This window comes from Hesperophylax consimilis, chromosome 10, assembly GCF_061612785.1.
Source record: "Hesperophylax consimilis isolate HC1 chromosome 10, BYU_Hcon_1.0, whole genome shotgun sequence".
Taxonomy (NCBI): Eukaryota; Metazoa; Arthropoda; class Insecta; order Trichoptera; family Limnephilidae; genus Hesperophylax; species Hesperophylax consimilis.
The window spans coordinates 5,195,562-5,211,382 of NC_142845.1; the positions used below are offsets into that span (position 1 = coordinate 5,195,562).

The 15,821-nt window shown below is 32.5% G+C and overlaps 1 protein-coding gene across 2 annotated transcripts in view; it reads right to left on the reverse strand.

The window, feature by feature from the left end:
- The window catches only part of LOC149420215 (protein kinase C, brain isozyme-like), a 610,992-nt gene that overhangs the window by 45,417 nt on the left and 549,754 nt on the right, over positions 1-15,821 (reverse strand). Inside the window, exon 4 of one of the 2 annotated variants that reach the window (XM_089636531.1) lies at positions 713-824. The exons of the other annotated variant lie outside the window; for it this stretch is intronic. Within the exon in view, the coding sequence (XP_089492657.1) occupies positions 713-824 (112 nt within the window). The remainder of the gene's footprint in view (positions 1-712; positions 825-15,821) is intronic. 2 annotated transcript variants of the gene reach the window in all.

Consider the following 15,821-nt stretch of genomic DNA (forward strand, 5'->3'; position numbering starts at 1 on the left):
TTAATTTCTATGGAGTAGGGTCAGAGATGTTGACAAAGCAAAATATTCGGTACCAAAACTATTAATAATATTATCTTAAATGGTTGGAAATATACTTTCAAATTTCGGGGGCATATCGCCAACTATGACTCCTCATACCTTTCCATAGAAATTTACATTCGATCAACAAGGCGCATCTTCTAGCAAGATTTTCGTTAAAAAAATTGGTTGCGTTTGCGAAAAGAATTTGAGCAGCTTTTAACGACATTGCGAGAATATTAAGATAACAAAATTATACTCGAGTGGTTTCCCACGCACAGAAAGTGGTTCTTAGTCATAAATAAAGAGCTTAAACAAAGAGCAAGTTCTTACTCTCGTGTGAATAAAAGCGTAGCATTATGCCCCACTCGCAGCACCGTAAGAGTTTTGGTACCCAGTACCCAAGTACCCAGCTAGCAAAATATTGGAAAAGAGTTTGAGCTTTGAAACATCAAGGGTTATGACTTTAATCATTACAAAATTTATGTCTCAAGTCCACATTTCAAATTTAACAAGCGTTCATTACGCTTCTGCTGCTCTTAATTCATGTGATGCCATTACGCTTTTAATCTGTGCATCGAACCAGAGGCTGAGCATTATTTTGCTGATCTTTGTTCTCGCGCCGTCGCGTCGAGTCGTTGCTCTTCAGATGATTGTTGGCCATTCGCCAAAAAGCCCCCCCGTGTTCCTATACCTGTGCACTTGAGTCCCTGGTGAGCGATGCCGTGCAGCATGGAGCCGCAGTGGTCGCAGAAAGTCGGCGTCAGGTAAGTCCAGATCTCCCACTTGTGAGGTGCCGTCATCGCCTGCCCGAGCCCAGAGAAAACAAGAAAACTAACTTCATTGAGGGCTGATTGTTCCCTGATTGCGAAAGACGAGACTCGATCTCGAGCACATCCTCCAGATGCTCTCGTCCGACAAGAGATAGCCGATACTTCTTTTACGCTTCAAACAACTATTATTTACCTTTTATCCAGACTCTCAGCACGAACTTCCGTGAAATTACGTGTTTTGTCGATATGATCATTCAACTTTTATATAAGATCACCTAAATAATCAAAAATGCCTCGCATGAAAGTGTAACTACTGCAGAACGACTACAATTTTGGAGAGAAGTATTATTATGAACCAGTAATCGATATAAAATATAACTAAATGGACGATAGTAAAAATGTATTAGTTTACTCGTATAATTGAAATTATTTCGCTATTTTTTTCGGTGTTGCGAGTGATTATAATTGAAAATGAACGTTAAAATAATGTACAGGTAATCAAGTGTAAGCAATAATAAATAAATAGTTGAGGATAATTTTAGCAATTCTTAAAATGAAATACGATCGATTTAAATTACTGAAATTAATTAGGTCTCAGTAGTACAATCGGTAATGTCGATCCCGGTAAAACTATAGGATCAGAATTCATGTCCAAGTTGCGACCGGTATCTTTTTTTGGTATCTTAATCTATTTTAATGTTTTTATTCAATATGTTATCTTTTGTAAATGAATTGATTGAGTTGTGTATGAATTTTATAGAACATTTGTGTGTATTTTACAATTAAATTTGCCAAATCATATATTTAAATATATACATTTACTATTAAAGCAATGATAATAATTAAACATGTCCAAACATCTAATTTATAGAGAAATAATGCTTAAATCGGGATGAAAAGCTTATGAAGGCAAATCAATAAGGAAACAGCACTTTTCTTCACGAGGTGAGTTTAACCAGGGTAGATTTAATGCAATAACGATGTAAGACTAGCGAATAGTACAAAGTGGTAGGATTTTAATAGAATAGAAAGCTGTAAAGACGAACAGACGTTTAATAACGATTAAAACGATGACGTATAACTTTCCAGCTTTATGTAGCTCGTACAGCTGTTCGTATTGCATGAATTATCCAGGATTTTCAATATGAGGTAATAATATAAGGTAATATGGCAGTATCCACTTAACGGTAAAGTGATTGAGCGCCTTATCTCGGAGCGGGTATGCAAGGGTTATTTGATTGAATATATTCATAAATTAATCCATTACCTCGTGTTTTATTAACGCGCAAATGAAAGACTGCATTTAAAATTAGCCTGAAATAATCGATTAATTTTTAGATAATGGCTGTCGTATGTGGCTATTAAAATATGATTATGTTTTGTGGTAAAATAATAAAATTGTGAAGAATATTGAATATTTGTTGCCCAGTGATAAAAGCATTAATAAAATCAATGTGAATCGTAATGTGAATCAAACTGTTGTTGTAATTAGTCAAGCTATTAAAGTATTTTAAACACAGATTGAATAGGTTTATAAAATATTTTTATTAGCAAATAAATGTGTTTTGGGTTAAGCTCAGCAGAGGTTAACTGTTTGTAGTAAAAGCATCTTAATTTATGCAACTGAAGTAAGTCAAACTGTTTAACAATGCGGAGGATTAATAAAATGGGATGCGATCGAAATATTTAAGGAAATAAAGTTCAATTTTGGGAGAAGCATTCTACGCCTTTAAAATAAGGACATTTTACCAAACTGTAGGGTTTATGAACATCGATAGTGTTTTGATACAACTCTTCAAGTCACATTTTACCAAACTGTAGGGGTGATGAACAAAGACTGTATTTTGGTAAAACCATTCAAGCCACATTTTACCAAACTGTAGGGTTGATGAACATCGACTGTGTTTTGGTAAAACCCTTCAAGCCACATTTTACCAAACTGTAGGGTTGATGAACATGGACTGTATTTTGGTAAAACCATTCAAGCCATATTTTGCCAAACTGTAGGGTTGATGAACATCGACTGTGTTTCGGTAAAACCCTTCAAGCCACGTTTTACCAAACTGTAGGGTTGATGAACATGGACTGTATTTTGGTAAAACCATTCAAGCCATATTTTGCCAAACTGTAGGGTTGATGAACATGGACTGTATTTTGGTAAAACCATTCAAGCCATATTTTGCCAAACTGTAGGGTTGATGAACATCGACTGTGTTTCGGTAAAACCCTTCAAGCCACGTTTTAACAAACTGTAGGGTTGATGAACATGGACTGTATTTTGGTAAAACCCTTCAAGCCACATTTTTTGGGAATGTGAATTTTAGTGGTTTCGCATAGAAAAGTGTACAAGTTTTTTTAAAGTACATTAATATTAATATTGTGGTAAAGTATTATAACATATTATGATAAAGTAATTTAGGCATTTTGAATACCACTAAATTAATGCCTAATTTTTTAGGTTATTTCGAGAAAACCGTTAAAAATACACAACCCACAAATTTCTTAAAATTATAAACAGAATCGCAATATTTTACATCAACATTTTGAAAAACAAATAACCATATAAACTTTTATAAGATTTTAAATTAGTTTTACGAATCGGTAAATATTCGTTTTAACCATCTCCTGAAAAGTTTTCACTTTGTGGCTTGAAGGGTTTTATCTTACCACAGTCGATATGTATGTAGCCTTTAATAAATTTAATTTTTATTTTATTTTATTTATTTTTATTTAAGTACATAAAACAGGCATGGTGCCCAAAAATTTATATACATGGATGTTTAAATACATAATAATAACAAAATGATAATAACAAAAATAGTAACAAAAGGAAAATGTAAGTAATATTAATATTAATCTATTATAATATAAACAAAACAATGGAATTTTCTCCTGCATCTAGTCCTCAACGTTCTGAAAATATGCAAATCTGACGAGTTTCAATCTCTTCAGAATCATTATCTTGTGGGTGTGAAATAACATTGTAATCAAGATCTTTAAAAGCCGCTTTTATAATATTAGCAGTGCAATGGCGTTTTCTCTGCACACATCATATTGGACTCAAGCGATTCCTTGAATCGCTACTTTCTTTAAAAAACCTTTTTTAAGACGCAGGTATTGAATTAAATAACACTACGGCAATAAAAGTTGTTTTTGCAAAGCACTGTTACCTTGGAAACTAAAAGGCTTAAACTTTTACATCAACGTTGATTTATTATTCGTCGGAAATTTGCGTAACATCTATCAAAGTTATAATTATTAGCTGTAGATTTTCTAATGGACCGTATTGGGAAGGTGGAAGATAAGTTATAATTCCACGTAGAACTCCAGCCTTGAATTAGGCGAAGAAACGTGAAACGACTAGAATTAAATAAATTATTTACACAACTACGCCAGTAAAAGCCGTGTTCGGTACACTTTATAATTTGCGGGAACGGATAAACATAAAGATGAACGAATCCGCCGTTTCACGGAACAATGGAATTGAAAAGAAAAGTTTTAGCAACGAGTAATAGGTCGAATTTAAAAGAAAAATAAAATGTTATTTATTGTTATTAAGTTTAATTTGTAGAACTCCATTTTATTTTTTATTTTTTTATATATACAATAATATTATTATTGGGTTTATAAAAACAGTTTATTTTTAAACAAGTTCTGCTGTGTAATTATTATTACCCGTGACAGCTGTTTCGCCCTCTGAAGGCATTATCAAACTGTGGGTAGCCCACTTACGGACGATACATTTATATTATTTCTAGGTAGGTATTTTAATTAAGAATCTTTTAGAGCAGTTAGAAATTAACAAAAATTCTAATAATCCGAAAGCTATTCTAATTAATGAACAAACCAATATAATTCGTTCACCCCTACTAGATATCTTCAAACCTAGTGCAAATACGAGTGCACATTGAAGTACTTAATTATACTATTAAAATAACCCTATGAGTCATCGTTTGGGAATAACTAACATTAAGACATTCAGTCAAATTTAAACATTACAATAATTGGGGAAACTTTACTAGGATAATAACCATCAATAATTTCTAACATTTTTACACAGAAATCAATTAAGAAATCAGTAATTGAAATTAAAATACCTACCTAGAAATAATATAAATGTATCGTCTGTAAGTGGGCTACCCACAGTTTGATAATGCCTTCAGAGGGCGAAACAGCTGTCACGCGTAATAATAATTACACAGCAGAACTTGTTTAAAAATAAACTGTTTTTATAAACCCAATAATAATATTATTGTATATATAAAAAAAAAAAAAAAAATGGAGTTCTACAAATTAAACTTAATAACAATAAATAACATTTTATTTTTCTTTTAAATTCGACCTATTACTCCTATGATTTTCTAATTAATTGTAATATTAATTGACCTATGGATTTCAAGGGAGCAATTTCGGGTTTAAAAAGAGAAATATTTATTTGATATGTCCGAAAGGGTAAATAGGGATGTTGGAGAGAAATGTATTGTTCCAAACTAGGAGTTGGGATAACCAGTTTCAAACTACAGACATTTGAGATTTTGTAATTTTAACGTTGGAGACTATTGAAAACACAATTTTTTTACATACCATGAAAGCTGAACATCGATACTAGATCTGAGTGCATCGATCATCCACTCAGTTCACGATCGACCCAGGACCAATCGACACAGAAGATAGAAACCTTTGGAATGTGGATTTGTAAATACATCCTCAAAATATCCTAGCAGAGAGAGTAACTAATTTGGAAGTTTTTGTTAATGGATTGACAAAAGATTTTGAAATTGTTCCAGACAATATGAAATAATAAAACTCCTATATATTGGTTAGAACGTGAGGGGCGAAAAATACAAGACAAAATAACTGATAATCCATGGGAAGATTAATGGAAGCTGTGGTACAAAAGACGCCGCACCAAAACAGATATGAGAGTACTTCCACAATGTATGTTGATTCGGACTGCAGAATGTAAGGTTAAGATTGCCACAATGATGGCAATCTTCTGATAGAAAAGAGCAATCCAAAGAAGAATATAGGGTAAACTAGACTATGATTGCCCGCAACGAGTGATTGACCACTCTCACTTTGATGGTCATTTTCTCACTAATGTATTTCACCGAAATCTTTTCAGGTGTCTCTGTTTTTTCGATTTCCTAGGTATTTTTTTCCATATTATTTTCGATAACAAAACAAAAATAAATAATTTTGTACGATCTTCAAGTTGTTTTATCAACAATTTCTATTCAATCACTAAAGTGGGTAATCAATGTAAATCACTATGAACAAGTGGGCAATAACTAAACATTTGGCTACATTTTTTAATTAAAAAAGTGTCGTTTAGCTATGGTATAATATAATAGAAGTAGTGATTCGATAGGTAATTAATGAAATAATATGCAATTATTTAAATCATCGTCATTTGGTGGATAGGACCAAAAGATGGCAATTATTACCAATTTTAAACTTTGTATTATAAAAAGTTATAACACAGAAAAATCTATATTTTCGTTCATTTTAAAACTCTTTTTGTTGATGTCAATTGATTTTACTTAACTAAGTATTATTAATGATTTTTACCATTAAATCCACTATTAAACTGTCGACACAAGAGCAAAAAAAAAAAAAACAAATATTAAACCATTAAAATTTCGTTCTCCTCTTACGGTCTTCTCTTAAATGTTTGATTTTAAAAGGTTAAATAATCCCGCGGGTCGCAAATAGAACCGAGAAGTTGAGAATGGCAGATAAACTTTCGGGGACCGAATTGAATACAAGAAGAGTCAAACTTTGAAGAAATCTTCTTGAGGAATTACAAAGGTTAAGTTACAGTCGACGGGGACTCCCGAATCGGTTAATGAAACAGTTCATTAATTAGACCAGAGATGCCGACTTGAGAATTTCTTCTTCTTCTTAAGTATTCAAAGGACAACGTGAAATAATAAAATTAACGAATCCATGACTTCGCTAATAAAGGCGAGATAAGAACATTAATCCATCCCTAGAAAGCCTTAACCCCTCAGGCCTCTGGCATATTCTATCAGAATTTGTGTGTATATACGCATTGCAATATAACTCAAATAAATGGAATATTTCTGAAAACATCCTAAAAATAAAAACTGTTTTTGAAGGTGATGAAATATACTTTCAATTTATATAATTACAAAAAACAAGTATTTAAAAAAAAAATATTAATATTGAGTGCAAATTTTTAAAAAATATTTAAAAATGGCTCACCTTACTTTTATTCGTCTAAGTCTAAACACTGAACTAAATTTGGCCATAGTTAAAAACACACAAATTTTATTAGACGAATGTGTTATTAATTATAATTAATAATTATTAATACTATTCATTAATAATACTCAAATTCAGTGGCGGCTCGTGACTTTAGAGTTTACTAGATTGCTAATATTATAAAAAATGACGTTTCTGATATAGTTGTAGCTGAAAACGATTTTTTTTTATTTAAAAAAAAATCGATTTTTTGTATGAAGATTTTAGGAAATTTCAGTTTCACCGTGCGCCTTACAGATTTCCTGAAAATCTTCATACAAAAAATCAATTTTTCGAAAAAAAATCGTTTTCAGCTACAACAACATTAAAAATGCCATTTTTTGTAATATTAACACTCTAGTAACACAAAAGTCACAAGCCACCACTGCCAGTCAAATTGCGGTCGGAGCTTTTGGTTTCACAGAAGTGTACATTTTAATTCTTCTGCGGTTAATTTCTAGATTTGAATATAAAGCGTAGTGTTTTCTCTTTCTAACTGTTTCCGTTTAGATCACATTTCGCAATGGAGACGCAACGATTTCCAAGAGAACATAGGACCTGTGTACAAAAGCGAACAAATTAACCTGAGGGATAAATATACTTAAGTATTCATATTTTTAATATGTGTTTTAAATTCAGAAAGACTGTGAATTCTTTAAAAGTAAACATCACAAACAAAAATATTTTAGATTAGGAGTGATAAAAAAAAATTAAAAAGGGAATATTTTTAACGTTTTTAATATTAGCTCCACAAAGGGTGTACGCCTTAAGGCTTATGTCATATTTGATGCTAGTATCTTAGGGGAATGGAAGAGTAAACTTAATAAAATAACGAGTCGTAAAAACGACAAAATTTTGGGTACGCGTTTGGAGTACTTCCCAAATCTGTACCGAAAGGAGAGATATAAATATGAAATTATGGCTATATTCCACGCTCGATGTAATATTCTGTGAAATATAAAGTTCACCAATACAGAGCAGTCTAGGCGTCTCTAATCGGATTAAACGATTTAAGGAATTCGGAAATAAAATTAAGTGACCTTCCTCGAAAATCAATGCGGGATAAAAAAAGAAAATGCAGTGCGAAATCTTGGAAATCTAAATAGTAAAACTGGCAGTGCACTTTGCGGATTAGATGAAAGTTCTACATGCATTCAAGAGGGAAAAATGCATTTAAGATCCGAGTTGCATCACAGCTAAAACTATACAACATGGGAGTGCATTTATAGACACATACAATCATTTTGTCTCGATGAGCTGAGAGAGACTTGCATAACACTGTAAAATAGACATCCGTAAACGCGATTACGATATTTGAATATAGAGTGTTTTGCAAATAGGGAAGCCACCGCTGTGAATAGATTCAGTTCAGAAAATACGAGATATAGTGAACGAAGAGATTTATATTTTATTATCTCCAGAAAAATCTTTTATTTTATCAGACAAATGCAAAAATGTTTCAAACACCGCCAAAATGTTTTAAAACATATTTTTTACGTAGACATTGAACGAAAGAAGAAATTAAATAAAAGCGATCTTGCAAAAGTTCCAGCATAAAAACCGAGGTGATTTGAGGGTTTTTTATATGAGATGATCTGCAAATTCGGTGGTAACGGCGCTGGAATCAACATGAAAGGCGTTCTATTGATTTTTTCAAACTTAAAATAAATCTAGAGAGGGAGATTTCATGGTTTAAATAATATTGGAAAAATTTATATCAATATTGAATAGATAGGAGTTCCGAGGGGATAAGATTTTTAAGGGATGAGATATGTTCAAGACTTCTCCGATCCAATGTCGATTATAGTATAATTTTGTAAACATTTCACACTTCGAAGTCGAAGTCACAAGTCGAATCCAATCTGCCTAAAAGTGTAACAAATAAGATTGTCTAACAATTTTCCCGTTCACATATTTTTATTAATATTCTTAAGAGTTTAAAGACTTTAAAAGGTAATTAGTCGAAACAAAAACGATGTGGGTTGATTTTATTGATTAAGAGAGGAATTGTGAAAATTGGTCAATTCCAAAAAAAAAATTATCTAATATTGACATTTTTTCAATTTTGAAATATAAAAAAATTTCAATCAAATTTTGTCAAACAAAACAATAACAAAAAGGAAAAATGAATAAAGAAGAAACGTGGGGCACATAACGATGACACCTAAAATTTAAACAAAGTAACTGATTTACATGTTTTTATGTTTATTTAAAAAAAAAATTATACATTCTTAATTTTTTAGTTTTTTTAATACTTTAGATCATTAATTTAATTTTTAATCATATGTCTCATTTTAAAAACGTGAGTTTTCTATTCTATTTCAAATAAATACCATTGTTGCTTTACCATTGTTAAAATGTAAAACAAATACATAGTTAATACAATTGTCTTACTTACATTTATTTAATGTAAAAGCCACTAAGGGCGTAAATAAATAAATTAAAGATCAACAATGAATCCTTATGGATCAACATTATTCAAATCCATAATACATCGGTATCATTAATGTCTAAATCCCTTTTAAAATTAAAATTTCTCCTTAATAATTGATATGAGATGTAAAATAAACGCCTTCAAAAATTGGTAATTTCATAATTTTGTCTTCTTTTTGCCAATACATTTTGTATCTCAACTGTCACAAATAAATCTTTCGATAATACGAGTATAAAGCAATCACCGAGAATGTCCCTAAATAGAAAATGTTTTCCAATTTTGAAAAACTACGCCATCGGCGGCGGTTGGGGAAATCAGTGCAAAGAGCCCCGTTTATACAAGAGCGGTGCAGTAAAAAAGCTTTTCTCGTAAATTGATTGTGGCCCTCTGTGGTTTGAACGGGGTCATGTTTGACGTCTCTATATCGTAATGGGTCTCCATCCAGCCTTAGTTACTTACACAATGTTCTCCCTCTGCGGAACTCACATTTATAAACATGATTATTGTTACTGTTTCTGCGAAAAGGAGGGATTACTTGAACTTTGTCCACAGAGAAATCTTAACCCCCAGAGGTAAGGCATGGGGTATGAAATAAACCAACTTTGACATTTTAATAAATAAAATAACAACTGAAAATTGTAACTTATTCATTTGAAATAACAAAGCTCTGAATTTTAAATGTATTAAACAAATATTATTTAATATGAGAAGTTCGAGCATGAAACCATCGTGTAAGATGTAGGTTCAAAAGAATTCGAAATGACAGTAGACAGAAATTCATTTCCAAATTGGTGCTACAGTTGAAGCCATCAAGAAGTAGACCGAATGAGAAATAACTGTCTGAGTTGAAGAAGATTGGAGAAGACATGAAAAGCCTGAGATCTGAGGAAAAATGGCTAGAAATCATTTGGGACATTTGTGGAAGTCGTTTATGAGTAATTCGTGAGGATCGTCGTCAGGATATTTATTATCTTTTACAGTGGAATAAATTATTGAATTAAACCTCAAATCATTGAAGACATACTAACCACTCTCAAACGAAAAATGTAAAACAGAAAGACAAAAAAGTGTTCGGTCGCAACTTTTCTGTCTCACATTTTATGTTTTAGGTTAATATTATCTTAATTGATTAAATATTTTGATTATCTTCTTGCTTGTGAATTATTCAGACCACATAATGTTATTTAGTTCATTTAAGAGTTTACAAAAAATAACTAACAATATTTCGTAGTTTTTAAATGAAACAAAAAAGCCCTGGCCGGTTTTTGAGCTAAAATAACAGTCTCAATTTATAAACTTTACAACTCTTTGAAGAAAACTTGGAAAAGGAAACACCTTTAGTTTGTCCTAAAAACATTAGTTTTGATGGTGAATTAAAAAAGTATTTTAAAAAGCTTAGATAAAATACACACAATACAAGTATAAATTTAACGAAACGGGGGTCACGGATTCAGCAATTCGCAGTAAAACGAGGCAAGGTTTTCCACCCCGGGTGGGTGTAAATAAATTGGTTAGTTAGTTAACCAAAGTTTGTCGGTGAAGTTAACTGGTTCTGTATCGATTTGGTCGTTCATCACATCCTACTCGCAACGTTTCTACTGTTCGGCGATGGGAGTTTCTAGTCACCATTTATTATCGGCTTTGTGTACTGGTAGACCGTTACAGAAAGTTGTTCTCTCAGAAATTTAGTGAGCTCGGCTAGAAAATCATCTCGATCGTGAATGTCTAATATGTGAGAATAATCTAATTACGTACGTAGTCAGAACAGAACATCAGAAAGTATAAATGAAATCAGGGAAACATGAAATTATTGCAAGAAGTTATAACACCAAACTGGTGACCAGATAACTGCGCACTTATCTTGTACGTACTCAACAAGCGAACTCAAGACAATTTCATTCTAGACAGATTGTACACAGTGACCAGCGCGTAATCCGGCAAGTGCCCGCCCACGAAGTAGCAGAAATATAATTTAAAATTGGGTTAGGTTAGGTTAAAATATTTCTAGCAATGTGTACACAGTTGTCTGTGAATGTAGTTGTTCATGTATACAATTGTACGTGTGTTTGCTCCCGATGCACATTATTGTGTGCAATGTCTTATGCGCACTTGTCTTGTCATCAGTTTTCATGTGCGCAGTTATGATGGAATCCACCAAACCACACATTAATTATATTGGTACATTATTTAACACAGTTTGTTTTAGATTCAAAACACACATATTATATCTGAAATAACACAAACATGATTATTTTATAATGGACAAACACTCAGATAGTATAATTTCAAAAAAGCTTTCAGACAACAATAAATATAAAAAATTGGGACAAAAGGGAGTCAAAAACATGAATATTGTCAATAAAATTACACAGCCGAAAGATGCGGGTTCAAGGACATACATTACATTTATAAAAACTAATTACACAAACAGCTGGATTCCTGAAATTGGATAAACTTAAAATATTCATCATCGACAAAAGAAAATCATTTTTACATCGTAAATATTTATTCTATTTCTGAAAAGCAATATTCTACGGCCATATTAAGTCCTGGGAATGTAATTCTGGGCTATATCTTCTAGAATAATGTAATGAAGATGGATTTCGTTACTTTTTATGTTCTGATAAAGATAACATAACATAAAATGAAAAAGCAAGATTCAATGATTTGATGGTAGATGGATTTATGACCAATGGTTATTATTTTAAAAGCTTTTGGTGAAAGCACGCAGCGATTTTCAGGGCCGGCCCTGAGCCAAACAGAACCTGGCGCGATTAAAATTTGGCGCCCCATGACAAAACCTGTAGATGCCTAGTTAAGTATGGGTTTTTTCGCAGAATTTGAACAATTCATCAAATTTTAAAGTTAATTTTCAAGTTCTGTGAAGGTTCTATCCAAGTTCTGTTATTATTTCAGTTTTGTGAAGCAACTGGTCAGTAATGAAATAATAATATAACATGAATAAGTCCTGTTACTATACTAGTTTTGTGAAGCAACTTGTCATAATGAAATGATAATATAATAAAAGAATGAAAGAATAGAACCTTCAAAGAACTTGAAAATCAACTTTGAAATATGATGACTCGTTCAAATTCTGTGAAACAACCCACTTTCAATAATATTCGGATGATTTGAATTTTTGTATAGCGCCGTTTTATGAAAAATAAACTCAAGGGCGATGTGTTAGGACTGTTAGGTGTTAGGTATTATCAGCGCCTAGGCGCTCTGGCAATTCGGCGCTTGGAGCGGCCTGCTCCAATTGCGCCCGCATAGGGCCGGCCCTGATGTTGGTCTTAAATTAATGTTAGAAATTGTGACTAATTTGGTAATTATATTTATATAATTTTGTATCTAAACGATGAGTTTAAATTTATATTTACCTGTGATTACTATGCACGACTAAATCTATGTTCTGTAGTAAACACGATTATTTTACAGATCGTAGTATTATTATTTACTGTGCATTTGAGTGATCCATTTAACTGAATAACATAGGCCTGCCATAAACTTCAATACGTTTTTTCTTTCTTTTCATTTTTCAGTATAAAAATGTTTTCACGTATTCGTAGAAAGCGATTATATTATGACTAATCATAATAAGACTAATACTTGTTTTAAACCATTAAATTTACTTATACTGCTGACCGGTTTCGGAAGAACATTTGAGAATAAAAGAAGAAAAGTGAGAATGAAAGTTAGTAGTTCCTACGTCGGTGAAACCGGCCAACGGTAGATACAAGTTTAGTACAAATAAAAAGTTATTTCTTTAAAAACACTTTATTTGAGTCATAAATCGTACAAAGGTCGACCGGTTTCGGTTGATCTCAGTCTTCACCAGGACAATAAACATTTATAAATAGTTTATATGTTTATTGTCCTGATGAAGTTGAGATCAACCAAAACCGATCGACCTGTATAACTCAAATAAAGTGGTTTTAAAGAAAGAACTTTTCATTTTTATAATGTCAAGCCACAAAGTGTTTGCTTTCTTCGATAAACAAATATAGTAATTTAAATCAAGGGATTTTTATCATTGATTCGAATTGTGTTTTTATATTATTCATTTTAAATAGATCTTCTTGAAATTGTAATGCTTACAAAGAATGTTGGAAATACAAAAATAAAATAACGAACGAATTTTTTTCTTATGGATGAATCGGAAAAGGCACAGCACGCCACTGTTAACCAATCAATATAGGCTATCAAACATTTGTTTTTAAACTAACTAACTAACTAACTAACCATCACGCCGTTTCCCCGCAGGGGTAGGCAGAGAGGACGGACCGCCAAACAACTCGGTCTTGGCACACACTCCTTGCCTCATTCACATTCATACATCGTCTCATACATACTCTTCTATTATTCTGACTCTTGACATGGCCCGACTCGAGTATCTGATTCACTTGATCGTGCCATGTCTTCCTCGGGCGTCCCCGACTTCTGCTACCATTCACATTTGCATCATATATCCTCCTTACACTCCTATCTTCGCTCATTCGCTCTACATGCCCAAACCATCTAAGCGTCCCTTTCTTAATCTTACTCATTACGCTTACATCAGCCTTGCACTCTTTGCGGATCTCCACATTCCTCACACGATCAAACATGGTTTTACCACACATACGCCTCAGGGATCTCATTTCAACAGCATTTAATCTACTTTCATCCTTTCTTTGCCAGTTCCATGCCTCACTTCCATACATCAAGGTAGGTACCAGCACTCCGTTGTGGACTGCTAACTTCGCTTCTTTGGACAATTTTTTGTTAGCGCCTACGGCGTTTAGTCCTCCATTAACGGAATTACCTGCATTTACCCTTCTTTCGATATCTCTGTCAGCCTTCCCATCTCTCGTAAACATACTTCCTAAATACACAAACTCATCCACCTGCTCCAAGTATTCCCCATTCACAATTATATTGCACACTGTTTTCGTACTCTCTCTTTCAAACACCATTACTTTAGACTTACTTACATTCATCATTAACTCATTCTTCATGCATACTTCGTTCATCCTAGACTTGTTTTTAACTACTTGGAAAATTTAAAATTGTACAGTATAAGGTGTTTATATAAATAAAAAGTGAAACCAATGATGTGCGCTGTAGGATAATGGCTGTATAATATTTCCAGTGAGATAGTGGAAGAAGGTTGGTTAGATAATTAGATTGTTCTTTTCAATCATTCTTTTGGCGATGTGTGCTTAGTGGATGAACATTCAGTGGCGGGGTAGATGAAGGAGAGGGGGGTGAAATGAAAGATCGAAGGCTGAAAAGAAAAACAAAAAGCACCCATGGCGGAAAACGCTTTGACGTTACGCAAAATGTTTTATATATTAACGGAGCATATAATATTAAACTATCAAAGTATTTTTAATACCAAATATACGAGGGACTGGATATTAAAATACTCGCACATCGAGTGATATTTTTAATGTATACTAAACATGAGAGGAATTACAATGTATTCGTTTATTGAGTCATAAATCTTCCAAAAAGCAAAGCATTGACAAAGGGACGACTCTCTCTATTTCATTCGTTGATAGGCAATTTCGTCATGTTTTAGTAAAAAATAAATCACTTAAAAACATTAAAAAATAACACGCAATTATAAATAATCAATAAAACAGATTATATCTTTTATATAAATTAAAATCTGTACAAAACTATCATGACATGAAGGTAAACCTATTTTCGCTTGAAACAGGTAAGATTTGAAGTTGTTTCTTTGATTTACGGGGTATTGTACCATTTTATACTTCTTCCTTCTTGAGCCAACGTTTCAGATAGCCTTACAATATTCATAAACATGGAATAAAGAAGAAAAAGAGTATTTTCTATAAAACATTAATGGAAACAAATGTTCCATTTATCTCTATAGTTCAGCGGTCTGTTTCACTTACACTCGCCTGACATCGTATATCTCCATCCCATTTGAATTTCGTAAACACAGTTTTTTATTGGAAATTGGGTAAATATTTAGATCACGAAACACATCCAAAAGCCACTTCTAGTTTTTTTCTTTATTCTACGTTCATAAAGATGTCCAAAACGCTCAAGAGGGAGGACGAAAACCAACACGGCCCAATACCACAAAAGTCAAACAACACAATACTATTAATCTTGAGAATCTTATATATTACAAGGTAATTTTTAGTATAACTCATGAAACATTAGTAATTTAAATTGAGGAAGGAGTTATGTTGTGTTTACATTTTGCGCAATGTCTTTTCCATGACTGTGTAAATAAACTAAAGAAAAGAAAGAAACCAGAGAAACCAGAAGAAGACATGACATTCATCAATCACTGCGTAAAACGTAAACAGAGAGAC